The sequence below is a fragment of the Carex rostrata genome, chromosome 16 (assembly GCF_964058835.1).
Source record: "Carex rostrata chromosome 16, lpCarRost1.2, whole genome shotgun sequence".
NCBI classification, from domain to species: domain Eukaryota; kingdom Viridiplantae; phylum Streptophyta; class Magnoliopsida; order Poales; family Cyperaceae; genus Carex; species Carex rostrata.
Window position 1 is genome coordinate 3,717,491 of NC_135933.1, and position 24,758 is coordinate 3,742,248.

Sequence of the window (24,758 nt, forward strand, 5' to 3'; positions counted from 1 at the left end):
TTTGAAAATGTGAAGTACATTTTTTGTAGGATTTGTTATATAAGTTACAGCATTGAATGATGAATTTTATAGTATTGGTGCATATTGAAATGTTTTCATATTGTACTGTTAGTTTTGCGAAATTGTGCATTTTGCAATATATTATGAAAGTTTATAGATGTTTGAAAATTTGAATGACCTTTTTTTTAAGATTTGGTATTTAAGTTACAGCATTGAATGATAAATTTTACAAGATTGGTGCAAGTGAAATGACATTTTTTCTTTATGTTTAAAAATTGTTATTAGATTGTTTTACATAAGTTACAGCTTTGAATTATGAATTTTACAAGATTGGCGCAAGTCAGTTTTACATGATATATGTTGTTATTTTTTAAATGTTATGTATATCATTTTATGTTATAAATGGATTTGGTTTACGGTATAGGTGACAAATTTTACAGTATATAAGTAATGTTTTCATATGCACTTTGTATTATTTGTTATGATATGTGTATGTTACATTTTATATTAAATAATTTACTTTATATAAGATATACAAATACAGTGTTATGAATACATTTTGATGTACATCACTATTCTTTTTTTGTTTGTGTCTAACATTCTTTAGTATTGATTTTTACAGTTTTGCCCCAATGGCTTTTGATTTGAATGAAGATTTGGCAAGTGAAAATTCTAGCGTGAATAGTGTTGCAGAAATCAGGGTTGTAGAAATCGATTTAAATTCCTAACCCGATATTTTGAGAGATGTAGGAATTGAAGAATTAGCAGAGTCAAACATTGTGGTGAACAAATTTTATGTGTGGTGAACAGATTTTGTTTGTGGTGAACATATTTTTTGTGTGGTGAACAGATTTTTGTTGAACCGATGATGGATGTATGTATAGATTTAGAAATTTTACAGTATACATGGTATTATTTTATGGTTTATATTTTAAAATTTTACAGTATACATGATTCTTTGCAGGTTGTAGTTTAAGCTGAAATGTAGCATTTTTTACATTTTATCTTACAGTATACATGGTGTTATTTTATGGTTTAGATTTAGACATTTTACAGTATACAAGATTCAATTGAAAATTTACAGTATTATTTGAAAATTTTACAGTATACAAGGTTCAATTTTACAGTATACAATGTTCAATTTTACATTATATAAGATTCAATTTTACAGTATACAAGATTCAACTCAGTGCGGACGCTAATAACTAACTCTAACTGCCAATAACTTCCTATAACTGCAATTCCCGAAAGTACAGTTTGAAAGTACATTTCTTTTCTCCTGTTGTGCAAGTTGTAATATTTTTCTAACTATCATGGACCACTTCAAATAGTTGCTGGATGTTTTGAGATTAACTGATATATTTTATGTGATATATTGTATAATTATACAGCATGTAGAAGTAATTTTACAGTATTCGCGCAAGTCAAAGCTGTGGACAGATGGTGGACAAAACTCTGTGGACAATTAGATGCTTCCTTTGTGATCATATAAATGGTTATAGATATAAATGATAATTCAAACAAGCATTAATGAATATGTAAATAAGGTCATGATCGATTGATCGTTAACACTTAACAGTTAACTCCTCTTTGAAATGTTTTGTCAGAGCAACCCAGCGCACATGCATACAGTGGTATTGCATCAGAAATAATTTCAGCGAATTACTTTTTGCGTGTTAATGAAGCAAGGCAAAATATGGTGCAAGGCCATATATATCCCCTGCAGATACATAACATAACCCCTCTCTCTCTCATTGTCTTGGAAGTTGAACTACTAGCTGGGACCCAGTACACTGGCAAATGGATTTGAATTGGGGAATGGAAGCATCTCTTCAATTCTCTCTGTCTGGTTTTTGCTTTTGTTACCTTACCCGGAAGTATTCTTGGGCTTGGACGGTTGGAGTTGGATGTACAGTGACAAATGAATTATTTAGATTTGATTTGACGAGATTAAAAATTTGTGAATCAGAAATAATTTAAATATAATTCGGTAAATAATTCGGAATTATTCAGATCAGAGGTCTTAGTCCTACAAGAGAGAAAAAAAAAACAAAAAAAAATTGTCCTAGGAAAAATTTGGAAAAAAATTGACGAATAATTCGGAAAATGATCATAAATTCGCGAATTATTCAGATTTAATTTGGTCAAAGTTCGGTCAACCGAATAATTGAGCGTTCGGTTTGGCATCACCAAAAAATGAACTATTTGGATTTAATTTGCGAATATTGTGACTATGATTGGACCCATCGCAACTGGACTTGCTTAGATTATGGGAAGCGCTATATTAAGCGCGTCAATTGTAATTTTGAGAGCTAAGAAATTTTTTTCTTTCTTAATACTTATTATATCCTTTACACTCTTTCTCATATCTATCACAATTAATACATAAGTTAATAAAGAAAAAACAAAGAAAGGAAGGTTGTCACAATTAATACTTATTATACCTTGAACAACTCTTCTTTCTCTTGAATTTTCGCTTATTATTTTGAAAAAAAAAAGATAAATGAAAACTGCCTCATGTCCTCAATTTTGATGATTTAGTGTATTTTAAAAGAAGTTATTTTTTTAGAGAAGCCCGTAGGTAGGGGTGCAAACGGGTTGGATATTATCCGACTGTATCCAAAAATTTAATACGGATATCCGATATCCGAATATTCGTGCGGATACGGATATGATTTTGAATTTTAATTATCCGTATCCGAATAGTAGATATGTATTATATAATTTAATATGAATTATCAAAAAAATTATGTTATTCACTATTATAAAAAGCAGATATCCATATCCATATCCGGTTAATATCTGATCCGTATCCGTCTAATATCCGACGTATCCGTATCCGGAAAATAAAAACGGATACGGATATAATTTTACCACTATCCGATCCGTTTGCACCCCTACCCGTAGGTGTTTGACAATAACATATAAAAATTTACAAAATTTAATGAATATAAAAAATACAAAAAACTTGCTGCCTTTTTTCTCTCACTATAGAGGAACTTACTGTTTTTTTTCGTCTCACTATCGCTCCTTATTTGTAGTGGTACAACAGTATAATTAACTTGAAAATCAGAATTATAATAAAGATAATAAAAAATCTTTGATAAAAGATTTTGAACTGAAAATCTATATGAAATATGGTATTCCTTACTAAAAAAATATTAATCAAATCATTATAGATATGAAAATCAAGATTTAATATAAATAAAATTATGATAAAATACTAATCAATTTGCTGACAATTAATGAGAGAGAAAAATGAATTGATTAGTATTTTCTTAGTGATTTGAGAGAAAAAACGAATTCATTAGTATTTTATTTTCTTAATAAAATAAAATTCTTCGATAAAAGTTTTTGAACTGAAAATCTATATGAAATATGATATTCCTTGGTATTTATCAAATCATTATAGATATGAAAAACAAGATATAATAGAAAAATATTATGATAAAATACTAATTAATTTGCTGGCAATTTTCTGGTATCAATATATAATATAAAAAAAAATTATGATGAAATACTATTCAATTTGCTGGCAATTAAGAAAATACTAATTAATTATGGTAAAAAACAAATGCTCCTTAAAAACCTTCATCTATTGATTATTTTTTTATTAACTTTTGTATTAATTATGTCAATTAATCATGATAGATGTAGGACGGACATTATAAGGATATAATAGGTATTCAGAAATAAAAATTATCTCAGCTCCCAAAATTATAATTGATGCGCTTGATACAATACTCCCCTTGTATAGACCGCATATAACAAAAATCGCATCTCCTCTTGTCCACGTGTTAATTTGAAACTGAACTAAAATAATTAAATAATCCTTCCATATCAAATACAAGTAAAAATTCTCTGTGGTGCAGAAGCATCCTTCAGCGGCTGATAAGCCCCTGACATTAAATGATATTGCGGCGCGCATCTAATGTTAAACTCCAGTTTTAACCGGACAGCATGGAGAATTAGTAATTAGATGAGATCCTCTCCCAGTTAGGACCTGTTTATTTGCTAGTTATGTGGTCCATATGGTCGCCTACATCCTCTACAGGCTACAGCTCCTCTAACATTTGCCATCTTTGGTAACAAGAGAGGAACATTTGTTTCCAACAAAACTATCAGAACAAAAACAACAATCTGCAATTTTCTGAACCACTATTTCATCACAGTGCAATTACGGGAAATATCAAATGCAAAGGACTGGAGCTTTGAGTGTGGTATGATTTTGCATTTTGGAAGAAATAAATCCTGCAAGCATATAAAGGAAATTCAGGACATTTATGAAAGGATGTTTTTTAATTTATAAAAGGTAATATAACTTTTGTATTTTAATTTGATGGCAAAGAATGACTATTTTGTATGAATATTAAAAGTCCATGGACAATGTATTTTGAAAACTTGTTTGTTCATAGCCGTTAAATTAATCTGAACTGAATAAAAGCAACTACTAGTATATTATAACATGACAAAAGCATATTGCTGGCTATTCCAGACCCAGATCCAGATCGCCTAAAAACCACCATTAACATGATAAAAGCCACCATGACTGCATATTCCAGACCCAGATCGCCTAAAAACCGAAATTTTGAGTTTAAATTCGGATCATCCAATCAGAATGCAGATTAATATATCCAGTGCTAGATGGAATGTACGACTCCATTAATACCAGTGTTTTAAAATGCGGCCGAATGGGCCGCATATGCGTATGCATGGGCCGCATATGCGTATGCGGTCGGCAGCCGTGTTCAGAATGCCCATGCGGTTTTGACCATGCGGCCGCATATGCGGTCCTGCGGATTAAAAATGCAGCCATGCGGTCTGAATATGCGGCCATTCAGTTTTTCCATGCGGTTTTGATAATTTTATTGTATTTTAATTAAAATTTATATTAAAAAATTCAAAAAATTATTGTTGGTTATGTTATTATGTGAAAATAAATTCAAATATATGAATATGAATATATATATATACGTGAATTTTTATTTTAAAATCCGCATGAAAATCCGCATATGCGGTATGCAGTGGGCTTCCGCATGCATGAACAAAACCGCATTTTAAAACACTGATTAATACCAATGTAAATTGGACGGTCCGAATCCAAACTCAAGTGCGTTTGGATGAATTAAGGAATAGCTCGGAATAGCAGCTATTTTTTGGTTCAGAATAATTGCTAATCCAACATTTCATAGGAATAGCTGAATAACAGCTAACCCGGACATTTTTTTTTTGTTGAAAATAGTTTACCAAGAATAGCAGCTATTCCTGTGCCACCCAAACGTAGTTACTACAGGGATTCCAATTATACTATCCTTAGCCACTATACAAAATTAATATGTTTATAAAATCTTGAGCAAAAAAGAGTTAAGCGTAAAATGATATTAGTGTTGTAAACATGCAACAACTTTCTTTGGAAAAAGTCAAAGACAGATAACTTTTTTTCTCATCACCGAAATTACGTCAAGCGTCCGTCAGTATCATATCTTGTTAAATCATGCATATGCACAATAAATTAATGATATGTAACTATGCAAGCAAGACTAACCGTTATGAATTGATACAGTGTGAAACTGTGAATACACCAATCATAGAAAAATATAATCTTGACATCAAATGAACGAGTTTAGGACAGTTATTTTGATTGATCGTTAGAGACCTAAATAGCCTCACGGAAGCATTTAAATTGATAATTTCATTTGTAATTTTAGAAATGTCTGATGATTTCATAAATAAAAATACTTTGTATTGAAATTATATATGCTGACAAAAAAAATATGAATTTATATTTTGCCCATCCATCTAAAAAAAATGAATTTTGAGATGTATTATATTTTCTTTTTAATTTTTAATACTCAAAATTAATTGCACGAGTGAAGTACTTTCGAAATTAATTTTCAATTTAATTTTACGGATGTAGATAAAATTATCGTGACTGACATTAGAAAAGCTAAAATTATTTCATTAGATGGTGCACCACCTCAGTTGGGTTACCTAGTGATGGATTGGCGTGCTGCCTGCCGTGCTCGTAGTATTTCCTAGTTCTCTTTTCTCTGTGTACCTCTAACTAGGGGTGTCAATGGCACCCCTTTATCCGTTTATCCAACCCGTACCGTATTCGATAAGACGGGTACGGGTAAGATTTTTTTTTCGTAAACTTATCGGGTACAGGTAAAGATTTTTTTTCGTTATCAAAACGGGTAAGGGTACGGGTAGAGCCTATTTCGTACCCGTTACCCGATCGGGTAATTATATAAAAAAATTGTTTATATTATATATCTTAATGAGTATTGAATTACTATCCCTCTCCAACAGTCCAACTGGCAACTACTCTTAATCTTAGAAAATAAAATTTATTAAATTTTCTAAGTTGAACAATTGACCATTTATGTAACTGTGTTAAACATAATCACCGTTAAAGTACTTGAACAATTGACCATCTTGCTTTTATTTGCATACCTGATTTTTTAATTAAAGAACAGAGATATTTTTTTTTTTAAATTTATGTTTTGATAAAAATCAATATAGTTAGAATTAATTTTCATATTAGTAGTGTGATTATATATGTGACAAATAAATGTGTCTTAGTGCTTTGTTTAATAAATAATAAAAATAATTATTATACAAGTATTAACCGTTATTTACCCGCTACCGTTTCGTTATCCGACAACTATAACGGTTAAGGGTAGGGTACAGGTAAGGCAATTTGTAACGGGTAAGGGTAGAGTACGGGTAAGGATAATTTGTGACGGGTACGGGTATGAAAATGCTTCCACCCGACCCTTACCGTACCCGTTGACACCCCTACCTCTAACACCATGTCTGGATGGAGAGTAGAGGACAGAAGGGGGCGTGAAGAATAGAAGGAAATGGAATGAAATGGAAAGGAAGATTAATGTATTTATTTTTTTGTGTTTGGATGATTAATGAAGAAAAATAAATTTAATATTTCTTTTTTTCTTATTTTTGTTTGGTTGATTAAAATTTAGAAGGTTAACGAGAAATCCGATGACTGCTGTAGGTTTGTGACAAAAAACTTGTATGAAAATTAAGATATAGAATTAGACATTTGTGCTATTTTTTTTTAAATATTTACAATAAAATTTCTTTTCATCCGTTACACTTCAAATTGAAAAAAAAAAATCAATTCTACAAATTACAATAATACAAAAGTAAACCTTTCAACTCCGACAATATTTTGTCAACCAAATACCATTCGATCAAAAATTTTATTTTCATTCCATTCCCTCCCTTCCTGTACTCGCCATCCAAACAAGGTGTAAAACTCGCCCAAGAAAAATATTTTCCCCACAGACATCCATCACCTCCATCACTATCCCACGGTCCCCTCATAAATCAACCGAAGTCCGAAGACCTCTATGCTTTCGCGTCATTTACCCTCGGAAAAGACGGGAACAAATCCTGAGCATTAAATGAAATAGATTTTAATCATGAGCCTGCCGCCTAGTCTACTAAACTCCTGCACTCCTACTACCAATTCTCTCCATTTCCATTTTTTTTCGGCTAACAGCCCGTAGGCAGAAATTCATTCCAGGAATTACGTAAGCCCAACATATGGCTTGTGAGTTCACACGTGTTACAAGATAACAAGAGTAGTTCCCCATTCCCGGTACCAACGAAAAACCCTGACAAGAGGGCCATGCCAAGCAGGCAAAAAGAGCATCTAGACCCCTCAGTTTGCCCTTTTTAACACGAACACCAAAAGCTAGGCTACAGGAATTTACCAGTACAGCTGAAAACACAAAAACAAAAGTGTATCTTAAGGAGGCATCCCTGTAGCCCTATTCAAAAATCAGAGATGTACATATTTTACAGATATATATTACAGATATATTACACATCTAATGCAGGGGAAATGTATAATACTTGGTAATATATTTAATTTATAAATAATGTACTAGTATAATACTATGGCTACGACCTACGAGACGAAGGGAGGTCAATTTCTAATGCGCAACCTCAACAGCTAGTATGGTTATTTTCAACAAATGTTGCAATGATCCCACAATCACAAGTCAAAACATCTCAGGCTGTAAGTTCCTGACTGATTGCAAGGAGCCCCCATTTTCGTGCGGATTGGAGATTTGGAGGATTTTCCAGGAGGCCTTAGACTTAGAGGTATGGCACCGATTCAAGTCTAGGCCAGATTTCACCTGCCTCCATATATGTGTCAAGAAGCCGAAACACTTTGGCTTACTTTCTGGCAAATAAAGGCAGGGATAATGGGTGCAATTCACAAGGATACACTCATACATATCCAATACTTAGAGAGAATGGAAGTAGCTTAGTTTTGATAGTGGGAAAGGGCTTTTAGTATTCTGCATGTTTTTTCATTTTGGATATGAAGGAAAAGCCTGTAATTTGAGATTTCGTTTTAATATAACGCCCAAGGGCATTTTCTCCGCAAAAAAACAAAAAAAAAAAAGATCAAAGAAAAAGAGGTGCAGATAAAAAAACCTTGTAGATAAATGTTCTTAGCTAACTATAAATGTGTAAATATTGTAGCTAACTACTTATTAAAACAAATAAATATTGTACAAATATATAAAGAAATTCACCTTCATTTTATTTTGTTCCAAGCAACTCTGTTCATATCGAACAATAAGATAAATTTAGACTTTTGTCGTATTCGTCTTCCGTTTCTCTCCGTTAAGTTCTTCTGAGTACTTAAGAAGAATGAATCCTCGAATTTTTGTCATTTATGACACGCAAATGCGTGACATACATGTTGGCTTATATACAAAGGACACAAATTGAAATGATTTTAGCCGGACTTTGTGAAAATAAGAAGCCGCACTCTTTTCTCCAAAGGTTTAAATAGCGTTTATCACGTTATAGCGGTATGGTTAAAAAAATCAAAATTTTTAAATATACCATGGTTCAAAAAAAGATAAACCCAAACACCATTTTTTTGAAAATTTTCGAATGACACGGCCGCATCCCGAGAAAACGGCCACCTTATTTCGGGCCGCATCCCGAGGGAGCGGCCACCCTGTTTTCAGTTCAAAGTCACATGAGAAAAAAACAAAAAAAAAAAAAAAAAAAAAATTGGCCGCTGCCCCTAGATGCGGCCCGCAGAAAAGTGGCCGCATCTGAGCGATGCGGTCATGTCAAAATTAGAAAATTTTCAAAACCGGAGTGTTTGGGTTTATTTTTTTTGGGATGATGGTATATTTAAAAATTTCGGTTAAAAAAATGACGCTATGACCATATAGCGTCGATAACATCATAACTTTTATGGTCTGAAATCACTTTAACGGCGCTATAGTGTGCTATTTAGAACCTTATTTTTTTCTATAATTTTTTTACAAAATATTCTGACATTTAAAATTCTTCGACAATATGTTCTTTCAGATCTTGCTAACTTGTACTTCAATTTCCCTCTATTGCCTTTTCTCCTCCATTACTATGTTTCTTTTGAAAATTTCACTATTTTTTTTTGTTTCAATTTTCATAATAAAATTTTAGCTTTCAACATTTAATAAATTTAGAATACTACGTGCGATATACTGTATCTATTAAAAACAAAATGACAAATGAACGCCGCTTTAAAAACGAATGCAAAATGATAGATTTTCGCCCCTCACAAGTTCTGAAAAATTTATAGTTGCAGCACGGTACAAGTAGGTGTCAAATTATATTTCTTTCAATCATGAAAATTACGAATTTGAATTTTAGTTATGAAAATAGACAATTATAATATTGAAAAAATGTTATATTTAAAATTTACGATTTTGAATATCATAACCAAAACTCGATCTTTAGGGCCTGTTTAGTGGCACCCATTCCTATGGATTTTAAAGGTAAAAATAGACGTAATGGTATTTTTACCTATATGGTGTTCGGCAGCTTGATAAAATATACATTATTGTACCTATTTTGAAACCCACCATGCTCTCTACAATAGCTTTTGTTGGAAAAAAAAAATTCACTCATTCTTTCATTTTTTTTCCCCAACTTAACTTGTGGCAGCACTCAAGTTAAAAGATGGATGAAATTAAAAGATGAAATTGTACTAATCAATGCTTATTTAATTAATTAAATCAAAATTAACTTGTACAATCAATTATAAAATTGCGGCATCACCATTGTAAATTGTGTATAATATTTTGTTATAATTTTTTTTTAAATTGTTATAAAATTGCGGCATCACTATTGTTATAAAATTTTTTGTTTCTAATAAATCACCAAATTTATACTTTATAAAATTATTTATTTCTAATATTTTGTAAATTGTAATTTTTTGCATGAAAATCTTATTGGTAAAATTTAATTTTATTAAATTGTAGGTTTTAAATTGGTTTAATAAAGAACATTATATATTTAATTTCTCTTTTTAATTAGCTAAAATTTGATTTCTTTAATTCTAAATGTGTCGCAAAATTTGTATTTTAAATTACATAAATATTTAACATTATATCGTTATCCCTTATTTTTTCGGATCTAACATCTCAATTTACCTTTCGAATTTAATTTAATAAATTTAACTTTTTGTGTGTTAGTTTAATGTATGTCTTCATAATTTAATTCATTTTTTAATTAACTAAATGTTTTAATTAGCAGTGATTTACAAATTGTTAGTTAATTAAATATTTTTTTTTTTTAGAATCTGATATATACAATTATATTGATCATAATCAGTGATTAGTATCAATACACTTAATATAGTTTAATTGTAGTATTACATCTTCTATAAAAATAAAAATAACAACCAACATCCTAATTTTCCATGCATTTGTCGAACACCTATATTCTAAAATTTCTCATGAATTAAATAACTTTGTTTTTGACAAATTGAAATTCTCATTCCCATATTAAAATTCTCGTTTCCACAAAATTTTCATGTTACCGAACATGCCCTTAATGTTATGAAAAAAGTTATAACTTGGTAAAAAAATGTTGAATTGTGAAGATCATAATTATTTTCGTGAAATATATATAACTTGGTAAAAAGTGCGAAAAACAGGAAAATTATTATGTTTACGATTGACTCAATATCAAATCATATTTTAAATTTTTTGACGGCGTCATCAATCAGTCAACGAGTCAACTCAATATATAACACGGTGTCTTAACCTTCTCTAGACAAAATCGAGTCCTGTTTATGCCTGTGATAACCCTCGACCCTGGTCAAGAAAAAAAAAAAAAACTAAATTTGTTCCTCGGATCGTTTCTCAGGCAGATTTAACATGTTTTTGTATTTCACCATAATTTCTTGGTACCAGCCATAATTGATGCGATTTTAATTTCAAGTTTAATCATCTCGTAAACTCGAACATGTCACCGTTTGAACAGCAACACATTTTAAGTTCTTAATATTTATATATTTGCATTTCTAAGCATTAAATGCTGGAACTTTGAAATTTGATTTCTTCTAATCTTCTAATTATCTATTTCTTAAAAATAAACTTTAAATTTCATATTTTATTTAAAATTCGAAATATCTTAATTTGACATTAAATATGGTCCGTGCAGGAATTATTAAATAATAAAATGTTTGAGATGTATCATGGCTTCAAGTTTTCGAAGTGTTATTATTTGAACTTTGTATTTTAAATATAATGATTCACAAATAGCTTGTTTTTATAATACGACGCAAAATTTTATGGAATTATAAGTTATTAAAGATCAATACCTTTTGAGTATGGAAATTGCAATTAAAATTTTGAGAAAGTGCAGAAAAAAAAAATAAGCAAGCGACCGAAAAAAAAAGGTGTGGGCAGGGAGATCAAAATTGAGCTAAATGAGATATTATAAAAATAAGATTTTTATTTTGTAAATAATTTACAAAAATAATATTATGTGTTAATTTTGTAAATGGAAGATATCTGATCAAGTATTCATCATTTAAAACAATAAAAACAGTTCCACCTGTTAATAGCAGATGACATATGACATCAAAAGAGAACCCGACCCTCCAGTTTGTACAAATTGGAGCGTCAATATATTTCCCTTCCCAGTTCAAGATATATCTATACCTAGAAACTGCAAACCGTCTGCTACTCATTTCCATTCTTAGTTCTTACCTGAGAATACATCCTGCACTAGAGCATTACCCTCCGCTCCCATATTCTCACAGCCTCCATGTCGATCATCACTCTAAATCACGAAGCACAGAGCTTCTTCCCTTCCCGTCGAAATACCCTCCCCTCTGCTACTCCTTATATCAGTCCTCCCCAAAACCCTAATCCTTTCCCAATAAGCTACTACAATGATCCTTTTTATCAGTACTTCTCTTACCAGTGCTTTAGCTTTCCTCTCTACGCGACTTTCCAGTTGGTCTCACCACCATGCACACCGACTTCACCTCTATCTGTCCCCAGATGCTCCATTGAAGAACTGGATGAGAGTCCGGGTTCAGAGAAATCAAGCGCCAATGAAGAAATGGTCGTGCCAAAACCAATGGCATGTACCTCGGTCGTTAAATGCCGGAGAACCCGGGCTCTGCGCTGTCAGGAACCGAGAGGGAAATATTCAGTCAAGGTCTCTCATAGTATGTACGAAATCAGGGAAGATGTTGATTTCTTGATGGAAGGGAAGACAACTCTGATGATAAAGAATATTCCTGGGAAATTCAGGCAAGTTTGTTGTCATTTTTTAGTTTTTTTTTATTACCAAATTTCCCTGTCTGTGTTTGTTGATTTTGATTTGTGTTCTCGACTCTGGTTAAATTTAGCAAGGGAAGGTTTATTGCCGTGCTCCGTGGTCATTGCATTGCAGAGAATAAAAAAGCCCTTGCTTCAGAGGGCAAGGAAGCGGTTCTTTCCGAGTTCGATTATTTTTACCTTCCCATGGATTTCAGGTAAAAAGTTATGTAAGTGTAGCATTTACCCTTAAAAAAAATATTGTTTAAAGCTCTTTTTTGTGTTGTTCTGATTTGTAGATATATTGTTTTGTGCACGCTATGTAGATTTCATTGGAAAAGGACGTGCGTATTTAATTTCACACAGTTTTTGTATTCGACTGCATTAATCGAGTTTATTCTCGTTGTTAATAATTTGTATTTTAGGGAAGGGAGTTAATAACTGGTCAAAATATTCTTAGAACCTTTTTTTTCTGGGTTCTTTGATCTCTTTTGTAGGACAAACAGCAACTTTGGATATGCCTTTGTGAATTTCACTTCACCAATCGGTGCCTGGCGGCTGTATCAGTACTTGCATAATCACCATTGGATCTCTTCTGGGTCCAATAAGGTGTGCAAATTGAATTTTGCGCGGATCCAGGTAATATTTAGTTTTTGTTAGATTGATCCAAGTCAACCGTTTTATTTTCCCCTTTTCAGAATTTGGGTTTATGTGTTAGTCCTTGAATTAGAAATTGGGGAAAACTATATTGTAATTTAAGTAGCATTTGATTTAAGATTATTTCTGGCGAAGTAATTTGGACGAAGTTCTCTTTTGGATTTGTTGTGTGTGTTGTTGGTTGGGAGTTTGTACTTGAGGTTTCGGGCTATATTAGCGTAGCGACACTGTTTCGCGAGCTTTGCTTGTAATCTGGGGCCATAAAGATATTAATTAAGCTGTTCAGAATGACAAATTCTTGTGTAAAGTGTAAACTGTCAATATGTAGGTCCAATCAAGTAGTACTCTTCTGATGTTATTAAGCTGAGATCTCGTTTTGTCATGTTATTTTTTCAGGGCCTTGCCGAGTCAATTGAACATTCGGATCAGATGATATTTCATCCGAGCGTGCCGGACAAGTATCTGCCTGTGCATTTTGAACCACCTTATAACGGGTTAAATGTGTCTATTGAGTACATCCATGGGAGGAGAGTGTAAGGTATTAGCGGAATGTGCATGCACCTTAGCTTTAGCAAGAAGGCCAATTTTCTTACCTTCTATCTTTTCATTTAAGATCTACATATGCATGAATGGATAGAAGGAGAGAAACTGTGGCCAATCTTAATATTTCATATTACTAAGTAGATATATATTGTTGTAACTGTTGGAAAGTATGACCGTAGTTCGAGCTCTCTTTAGTTATTGTCTATGACTGTTATGTTCTTTGACTGCAGTTTGCTAATGAAATATATTAAGTTTCCTTCTTTTTTCCTGTGTTTGTTAATTGTAGCATATAATTGGACAAAATGGAAATGGATAGCTTATTTTGTATTTTGTTGGAAACTATTTATTAGTTCTCTAATTGCAGTAGCTTCATATTCACACTCTATATAAATGATGTCCAGCGTGGTATGGGACTATTTATGTTTTGAGTGTGTCCATGCAATATCGATCATTCTGAGTTGTGATATAGTTATGCCCGGCACTATTTTCTGTAGCGAAGTTTTCAGTTAACATTATTATGGGATCTATAACAGTTGTTATTGCAAATTATAATAGAATGAAAGCCGCTAACCTTCAAAAAAAAAAATTGTAATAGAATGTCCGATCGATGTAACAGCACGAAAGCAGATTTATGCAAAGGACCAGACCATCAATTATCGTTATCTGTGATAATTGTCGTAGCTAATTTTAAAATTGATTACGTATCATGTATTTACCTATGAATTGTACAAAAATTTTCTATGGTTCCCCTGTGTATATATATTCTTAATTAATAGTTTGACCTATGCAACGTTTTCAAGATAAGATGATAAGAAATATCGAACTTATATTTGACAAAAAATCATCCTTTTGTGTCACTACTTAATAATATTTTATAATTTGACTTGTTAAGATGTCATTTTGTCAAATCCTTAATTTTGTCAAGGGAGAAAGTGGGACCTATAATTAAGGAGACGTGTTTTGATAAGAAAGTACATAATTATCTTTTTATTTATATATCAAGATGCAGTAACCGAGTGCACGTAATTACAACAATAATACACCGTTGTAATTAAATAGGTAAAATTACTTAAGATTGTTAGAAATTAAATTAAAAAGTTGTGCAGGCTTTTAGATAATTGGTGGATGAGAAATCATGGTTGTGGTCTTCTATGCCTTTTTTTTTAGTGAGAGAGAACTTCTAATTAATTAAGCTTGTTTTGGTAAGTAAGAAATTCTTACTAATAAAGTTTAGCAGGTCAAAGAGAGTATTAGATGTCATTTATTAGATGTAGGGTGTCTAGAAAGATTGTGTTGAAATATCTACTTAGGTAGAGGAAGAAGAGAGTAAAAGACTCGTAATGAGAAATTCAGAAACAACTAAACCACATATGTATTGTCTTACTGTATTTCTTGGGAACAATATTAATACACGGACGTTCTTGTCTAAAAAGCATGCATGTTACATGTGTAGATACACTTAAAGACTACGGGACATTCTAAAAGGTAAACCATAAATTCTGAAGTTGATTTTTATGTTCCAACTTATAGTGTCTGGTAGTTTAGCAGGTGAACTATTTGGTGCCATGCTATGCATTTGCACCACATTAATTACACGCACGTCTCTTTTGTCTAGCTGTGCTGGGCTGCGTATGGGGTAGCTGTTCTCACAGAAAATACCAGTCTTGAGTTTTACATAACATGGAAGCTGACCAAAAAAAGGCATGAAATATTCTTTCTAATCTAGAGAAACAAGAACACATCGAATAAATAAAATAGAAGTGATTGAAACATATCTATAAGTAGACATCAAAATATGTCGAAGAACCCATCACCATATCGTGCAGGAAGAAGTAAATAATGGGGTGAATGTGGGGATTTTTTATATTTTTTAAAAAGCATCACTAAATCTTGAAAATTTAAAAATCAACATGATTATAATTTTTTTTTAAAAACCAACTCCACCGGAAATGATGCTCGGTATGAAAATTTGAAAATCAGGTACCATATTCGGTCCTTATAGTTTGTGTGAAAAAAAAAAAAGTAATTGTGTTGGTTTGGTAAATTTTTTTTTTTCTCTAATTATGGTTTATAAAAAAATTCCTATGAAAAAGGATTGAGGGTTGTACTTCTACAACAAAAAAGGTAAGGAGGCAGTGAGATCAAAAATTTCTATAATATTCAACCTTTTTAACTTTTGAAATGGAAGGTCGTAGTTTTCCATGGATGGGAAAGCTAGTGATGATGAGGATTGCTATTAATGGGATGTGAAGGGAAACATTTTCCTTTCTGTGACACCAGTACTTATAATAGGTATGTACAGGTTAGTTTGGATGCAACTCTAAAATTAGCAAAAATAGTATGAATTTGGAGTTAGCACTATTGGGTGGGTTAGAAAGAACATTAGACATTGCTAATCTTAGGAATAGTTCTATTCTTAGGGGATACAAACGTAGAATAGTAGAGAAAAATAGTCACTAAACCAAGAAAAGTGCCAATTCCATGCTATTTTTAGGACCTGTTCGGTTGCACAGTGGGAATGAGAATGAGAATAGGAATAAGAAATTTTTGAATTGAAATTTATTGTTCACGTGGGGAAAAAAATTCAGTCTGAGTGAATTTTATTTTTCCCACGTGAACAATATTTTGTGAGCAGCCGAACAGGCCCTTAACAATCCAAACGCACCCGTAAAGAATAGACATAGGCTATCGTTTTGAGAACATCCATACTGAATTAATATATAAAATACATAACATCCATATTATCCATGGGTAAAAACGGTATGAATAATATCCAATCCATATTTAAAAAAATAGATGTGGATATTCGATATTTTTGTGGATATAAATACTGATATAATTTTACTTTTCAATTATTTATATCCGAATAATATATATATAACATATATTTTAATGTATATTATGAAAATACTATGTTATTGACCATTATAATTAGATAAATATTATGAACTTTAGTATTTTTTTAAAAATTATTTATATTATTTTAATAAATATCCGCTCCGATCCGTATTCATATTCAGATTCATTTAATATCTGCTTCGTATTTGTATCCGGCAAACAAAAAAAATATGAATATGATTTTACCACTATTTACTCCGTTTTCACGTACTCCTAATATCGTTCCCTTTGCTCATAATATATAACATAACATATAAATTAGGCAAATATTAATGATTTAAACAGGATAACAAACTTATGACGAATTAGCGAATTAATTACCTGATAGGTTGCGTATAGTTTTTCTTCAATTTAAAAATAATTGGTTATCTATGAAGCCATTAAAAAATACACACATCTATACATGACAATAATTGGGTGTGTGGTCAATACATGCCACTCCCTATGGTGGTGTACCAGCCCACAGGGGCAGAGCCAGATGTAGAGATTTCATAGTTAGCTGATGAAGACCAAGAATTTGTTTTGCTCTAGTAGTTTAAGTAGTCTCAGCTCTTTACTAAGTGGCTTAGTATTAGCAAATTTTAAATACCTTTGAAACTTGGCGTCTGTTATACTTTTGGTGTTGTCTGAATTGATATCGTTTCTTGCTTTTGCATTTGATAGGTGGTCTTGAAGCAAAAAAAAAAAAAAAATTTGATAGGTGGTCTAGGTTACTAGCCACTTAAGAACAACAGTATGGTTTGTATTTAACTCAATTTCAGCAATGGAATGGACTTTTTGCTTCTTTAAAAATAATAATAATAATTAGGTGTGTGTTTTTAACGGAGTCAAAGGAGAGTATGTTTTATATTGTTCAAGTTGTGCATTGTTATTTCTAGTCATGTCTTTCGAGTCTCTGGAAGTCACTGAGTATGTTTTGACAATATAAAAAGTAGTTGGCCGTAGCATTAATGTTTAGATAGAATTTTTAGAGAAAAAAACATCTACATAACAACCTAAAATCAAACTGTAGAGAAGCTTTATTTATTACAAATTTTATATGTTTGATATGAGTTATCTCCTCTTTATCTTCTATTGGGTTGAACTTACTCATCTACGACTTCAACTAATGTTTTAGTTGAAATTGCTAATATCCTTGTGTATTTTCTTGACCATAGCATGTCAGATTTAGTTAGTTTTTATAAAGTAATTCCATAAAAAGCATTTCAAAATTAGACTATTTTGATATTATTGTCCGAGATATTAAATAATTGAAAAATTGATAGCACCATGATAATTTTTTTCTTAAAACGCTATACATGTATTATATACAGCGAAGATCGCTATGAACACTATCTAAATCTTTGATAAACTTATGAAAAGGACCAACTTTTTAATTAATTATACAAATTCCATAATTAAATTAAATCCATTATTATTTAATAATTCAAGATTCCCAGTTAAATTATAAGGGCATATTCGGCCTCCAATTGAGAATGTGCATGGGCACAAGAATTGAACTGAAAAATACTGTTTTCGTCAGAAAAAAATTCAGTTGAATTGAATTTTTTTTTTTCACGGAAACAATAACGCAGGCATTAAGAGAGCACAAGCCTATTCTATATTTTCCCTGCGCAAGAAATCCAACACGAAACTCTTGGGCAAGTTATCTGATACGGAAAAATGATTTGCTCGCGTGTAAGAAAGCGGGTACCCGCGACCGTTTCTGACTCGCGACAATATTGTTGGTGCCGCACAAATGACACTTTCTTCGTTTTATTTGGATTGCATTTATTGGTACAACGTCGTGTTTTTTGGTGTTTTGTTTGTTTGCTGAGCCTGTTTATTAGATGAAAAATCCAACATACTGATTACACTTTTCTACAATTTTAGAATAGATTGCAGAGATGGCATTGGAGACAAACCGTACACAGTCGCTCTCTACAGGTGATTATGCGTCACGCCGTCACCTTGGGCCCTTGGCTCCCTCTCCCTTTCCCGATTTCCTTTTTCTGTAGCCTGTAAGTTCTTTTGTTTTAACCTTATTTTTTGTTTTGAAAACTTCGTTTGGCAGAAAGCGAGAAAGTGCATCGTATTTGTTTCGATTTCCAACCACCAGTACTGCAATAAGTTAAACTACACTAGTACTTTTTGTTCCAATTTTCAACTTTCTGACGAATAGATTACTCATCTTTATTTTGTGTCTGCAACGGTGCTGGAAAATAATTTCGTTTCGGGAACCGAATCGTCAGCTTCCATAGTCATTGCGTGTGGGTTCGAGGTGAATCCTCAGTTTAAAAATTAAAAGTGATCGGTTCCACACGCAGTGACTGAGGGGGCAGAAAATTCTTGCATCCAGGGGGACGGAGGATTCGGAGTCTTTCGTGAGTTTTGCTATAAATAATTTCACGTCTAATTTATTTATTCGAAACTTAATGTTATTCATTAAAAACTTGGAAGCTGGTAACAGTACCTGCACTATAGTACTTACACTATACTCGCAGGGGGCATCAAAAATTAAATGTGGAAAAATAACTTTTTCTGGGGATCGCAAAAGTTCCACAATTCGAATTTTTTTCCTAAAATATTAATATTTATGCATGGAAATATTTATATCTATGTGCGGAAGTATTTATAGTTATGAGGTGAATTAAGACTAAATCGTGCGGGTACTGTAGCGCAAAAATAATAGTTCCCGCAGGGGGGACCACCAAAAATTAAATGCAGAAAGATAACTTCCTACATGGACTGCAAAATCTCCACAATTTTAATATTTTTTCCATATTATTAATACCTACGCAATTTTTCCTTTCAAATGAGATCCATGATGACGTACTTTCAGACTCGTCATGCAAGTATTTATACCTCGCCGTACAAGTATTTATACCTATACTTGTAAATATTTTTTACATATGACACTAAAAGTATTAATATCTAAGTATTGAAATTATTTATACTTATACACTGAAGTATTGATACGTATGAGGTCAACTATTTTTGTTAGAGGAAGGCTGACGCGGGGATGATTAGGAAACTCAAAAAGGGATAATTATAACAAGTCATGCATCAAAGTATTAATTTTTTTTAAGTGTTAATATCTTATCTTCTAAGTATTTTATAACTATGAATGTATATATATCCAAGTATTTTTACATATAACACTGAAAGTATTAATATCTAAGCACTGAAAGTATTTATATCAATGCATTGAAGTATTTATTCCTATGAAGTCAACTATTTTTGTTAGAGAAAGATTGACGCGAGAACGAGTGCGAGGATTGTAAAAGGAACTATATAATTAGTGAGGATCATAGAGAAATGCTGCTGCCAGGATTTTAGAATAATAATTAGTTGAGACTGTGTAATTAGTGGAGACCATAATACATTATTTCTCTAAGTGCGAGTACTGTGGCACGAGCAATGTAGTGTGAGTACTGTAGCACGGATACTAAAATAATTATTCTAAAAACTTAACATCTTAAGTCCTTACATTTGCAAAATCCCCCACATTTACTCCGAAATATTATCAAAAAATAAGTATTATACAATATGATAAAATTATACAAATCTCATGAAAATTTAATTTTTATCTTTACTCATCGGATCATATACGATACAAATGTAACAATCAAATAAACAAATTTTATTGACAACTATGCTAGAGATGTTGTATATGATTTTTAAGAAAAAAGCCCTTCACTTAGAAAGAAATATTTAAAATATGTTATTAAAAACATTTACAAAAAAATAAACTATTAAAACATTTAAAATATATAATTAGAAAAATTAGAAAACAAACAAACATTTAAAATATGTAATTAAAAACATTTACAAACAATTACAGAAAAACAAACATTTAAATTATGTAATTACAATTGAATTTGTAGCTACATATTTATATTTAATGATACTGAAAAGATAGAAGTTTCTAGTATTATCTTTAAATCTGATTTGTTTGTAATTACTAGATTAATTAATATGATTTATATTTTTTATCATAAAAATAATAATAAAATCATTGGTAAGTATTTAGTAATTGAGCTTCATTGTAAATAAAATAAATTTAGGACTATCGACAAATAAATTTTTAAGATCTTTGATGGAAATTTGTCACTAAATAAAAAAAATATATAAATCTCGCATCATGATTACTTATTGTATTTTATAACCAAATAATTTATTAATTATTATAGTGAAAAAACTGTAAGTCTAACTAAACTAAAACAAAAATTAAAAGAAAATTCTTGATCTGAATTTTGATTAGTCCCACAATAGAAATTACACAAAGAGGGAGTTGTTTATATATAACATTTCATGCATGTGCATGAAGCATATGTGGAGAGAGAAGATAAAACATAAAAAATACAAATCCATCCACGCGGGGGCAAAGAGGGAAGAGAGAGAGTGGTGGGAACAAATTAATTCACTTCTACCTAATTTTAGTTTTCTCTTGCTTTTGACTTGTTGGGGACATTTTTGGGAAGAGAATATGAGAACCCATTGGAATTATTTTGGCATTCCGAACGGTCTTTGGAAAATAAAATGAGAATTGCCCAAAATCCTGTTAAATCCTATAGGAATAAGTCCTGCCGAACAGGCCCTAAAGTTTTTATATTTTCTCCTTCAAACCCGTTACACGTTACGATGGGCAATTGTTATCATATAAAATCTAGAAGATTAAATTCGATGAAATCTGGAAAAGATAGAATATGGAGACATCCACGATTTTCATTTTGCAGTTTTAGTTTGTCATGTGTTCAAACTTTTCCCCAGTTTCAGGCCTAATGACCCATGGGCTTCAAAATTCCTGTAGGGTTTTGTTGTAAAAGGCCTTAATCAGGCCCAGACGAGAAGACCACGGTACACGTGCACCATCTCCAACTAGGGTTGTTAATTGGACAGGGTTGTCCATGGACAAACTGGGCTGAACAAAGTTCAGACGAGTTATAATACGAACGGGCTCAATGTTCAGTTCAGGTTCAATATAATTTTTATCATTGTATTAAATCTGAACATGACCTGTACAAAGTTTGGTTATGTTCATTTAGCGGCCCATTTGAGAAGCCCATTTGGACAGTTTCGAGCAGCCCGTTTGAGTAGGTTTTGAACATATCAAATTACTGGATCTCCCGGTTGGGGTAAACTGAGGTTAAATTGTTTAAATTGGTGGAAAAATCGACAGTTGATTGAGGATCAATTGTATAGTTGATCGGCTTAATTGATTAGCATTTATCTTTTTCTTGGCTGGCATGGTGCTGAGGTGAAAGCCAGCAGTAATTTTGGGTTAAAACTGATCGGTGATTAATTGATGTGTTAGCAGTAGTTGTTCCTGATTAATTAGATTGGGGATTAATTAAAACATTTTGTCTTTGCTTAAGTAGCTCGAGCAAGTTGTGGTTGAAAATGTTCTTTCATTAGACACAGGATTCTGGATTCGACTTGCGACTCGAACTAACACACGCGAATCAGAAGATGATAAAGTACAGTTCCAATTTATATGTTTTAGTTTGTTAATTTTATTTTTGTTTCATTGTTAAATTTCTTTTGTTGGTTTGATTTAAAATGCGATGCAACAGGCACTTTTATGGATTGATAATATTTGCTGATTGTATAGAAAGATTATGAAGAATTAGCTGCCTGTGTTATGAGCATTGTTGACCGCCTTGTTCACAAGACAGAAGTATGAATTTTTATGCAATTTTTTCATTGATTATCTTATTTGTTGTTGTTACATTAGTTGTTTGATATCTACACATCTTATCTTTTTCTAGGAAAAAATAGAGGCATCAACTGATGTCTTAAAAGCAATTTTGAACCCTGTTATGGATGAGCATAAAGAGATTTCATGGCCCCCTAGAGACCCTGAGGTGCTCAAGTTAATGGAAAAGGTAAGTCCAATGTTTATTTTTTATTTTTTTCAAAAAAGATCTTTGTTTTAGTTTGGTGGTGATAATTTATTTCTTCATCTGTTTTCTCATAGGAACTATCAACAAGAGAGCAAGAAGGACACATTGATGAAGGTTTTCCGTCCGAGGTTAATGCACAGTTACGACATGTTAGTATTCTTCAAAATGTATCAAAGGAATTGACACCATTAAAACTTGAAAAACCACATAGAAAATGAATTTTGACAGTCACTACAAAATTGAGTAATTTAGGCGAAAGAAGATGGAGATAAGCCTGGGCTACAAGCAATGCTACAAAAAGTGTTGCAATTATACGCTTCCAAGGTTCTAAGGAAGCGTAGCTATGCTTATAAAGGTGCTTTAATTTTTTTTTTTCAAATTGTAGCATTTTTTTTTCTAGTTTGAAGTTCAATTTTAGTGTCACAATCTTTAAATTCTCCAATTATTTCAGGTGGAGAAGTTATTCCGAGAGAGAAGTTCCATGAATCTATAATTGAAGGTAAGACTACCAAGTGTTAGTCTTTGACATCTTTTAGCTTGCATGAAAGATTTTTTTAAGATCATCCTTTATGTTTGTTAATGTAAATGCAGCTCCTGAGAGTAACTGGAACAAATTACTGATTGATGGGTTGACAATTGGAAAAGGAGAAATCAAACCTGAAGATTTGTATGCTGCCATTAAAAAAAGAATTGAGAGAATCTTAATTCCAACAGTTAAGATTTACTGATTAGGAATAACCTTCTTTTAGCTCTTATGATAAAAAATATCTTTGCAAATCTGATCCATTGTTCACTCAATTTGCAAATTAATTGCCCACAAATTTAATCACCTCCCAATCGCTAAATCATAGCTTTCTGTGTAGCAGAAAATTACTAACTTGCCATCCCTTTTTTCATATGAACTGAACCAATTCCCTTTCAAATTTGTAGTCCAAGGTCGTAATCCTCCTGTCTTTGTTTCTTACACTCTGTGCTTAGGAAAATGACATTTTGAATTAGGTGCAAAATTGTTGTAACAAATGGCACTATTTGGAACCATCTCAAACAATGTTCCTTCCTGGTTGCTTACATAAAGATGTACCAGTTATCTTTAACAACTAAGATAGAATTATTGATTGAAGTTGCAAAAGAACCATATTAAATTGGAAAAATTTAGAGTTGGCATCTTGTTAAAGGAACTATGCCCTTTTAAAAAATGAGCCTAAAGAAATTGTCACTGTTGACAGGAAGGTGGGTCCTACGAGTAGGGGTGCAAACGGATTGGATATTATCCGACCGTATCCGACTCCGTATCCGAAAATTTAATATGGATATCCGATATCCGAATATCCGTGCGGATACGGATATGGATATGATTTTGAATTTTAATTATCCGTATCCAAATAGTAGATATATATTATATAATTTAATATAAATTATGAAAAAAATTATGTTATTCACTATTATAAAAAGCGGATATCCGTATCTGATTAATATCCAATTCGTATCTGTATCTGGAAAATAAAAACGGATACGGATATGGTTGTACCACTATGCGATCCGTTTGCACCCCTCAGCGTGTTCTTGTGGAGTACCTAAAAGGCATCCAGTCAAGAACAGAAGAAATTGTTCAAGCACTTCAAGGCGGACCCACACAATGATGATTTGATTCTCTAGTGTTGTTTCTTTTTGTACGCCATTCTCTGAGGTCAATGTTACGAGTAAAGAGGAAAGAGTAAAGAGGAAATTGATGTCATTGAATTGACTCACATTTTACAATTGTATATGGTTCAACTTTGCCCATGTCACAAGGACGGTTGAAATTTTTTTCACCTTTTTTGTTTGAAAATTTCAGTTTGTATCATTTTTTGTGGCAAAGATTGGCACCTGTGCATGTTCAATTGTTGGTCCAAAAATAACACTCATGCATGGAACTAACCGTATGTGTATATTGTAGATTTAATAGTAAGTTTTTTATTGCAAAGGTGACTAGCAACATATTTTGACTACGTGGCAACATTAGACAATTTAATATGGAGTGAGGCTACGATACTATGCTATGCTAGCGCACATCAGCCGTAGTATAGATCCGTATTTTATTTATAAGGTACAAACAGTCAATTTAAATTGTTTAACATGATTGTCATGTATTTGAAGGTCATATTTACATTTTTTTATACCATTTAATTATTTT

At 31.9% G+C, this 24,758-nt stretch overlaps 1 protein-coding gene across 1 annotated transcript; it reads left to right on the forward strand.

Moving 5' to 3' along the window:
• Window positions 1-16,041: 16,041 nt before the first annotated feature.
• On the forward strand, window positions 16,042-24,556 carry LOC144567679 (uncharacterized). The gene is made up of 10 exons (XM_078317843.1): window positions 16,042-16,104; window positions 22,061-22,159; window positions 22,294-22,359; window positions 22,451-22,567; window positions 22,660-22,734; window positions 22,838-22,940; window positions 23,037-23,084; window positions 23,177-23,298; window positions 23,812-23,829; window positions 24,139-24,556. Exons 1-10 carry the CDS (start codon window positions 16,042-16,044, stop codon window positions 24,223-24,225), a joined length of 798 nt encoding a protein of 265 aa, XP_078173969.1. The 3' UTR covers window positions 24,226-24,556.
• The last annotated feature ends 202 nt before the right edge of the window (window positions 24,557-24,758 follow it).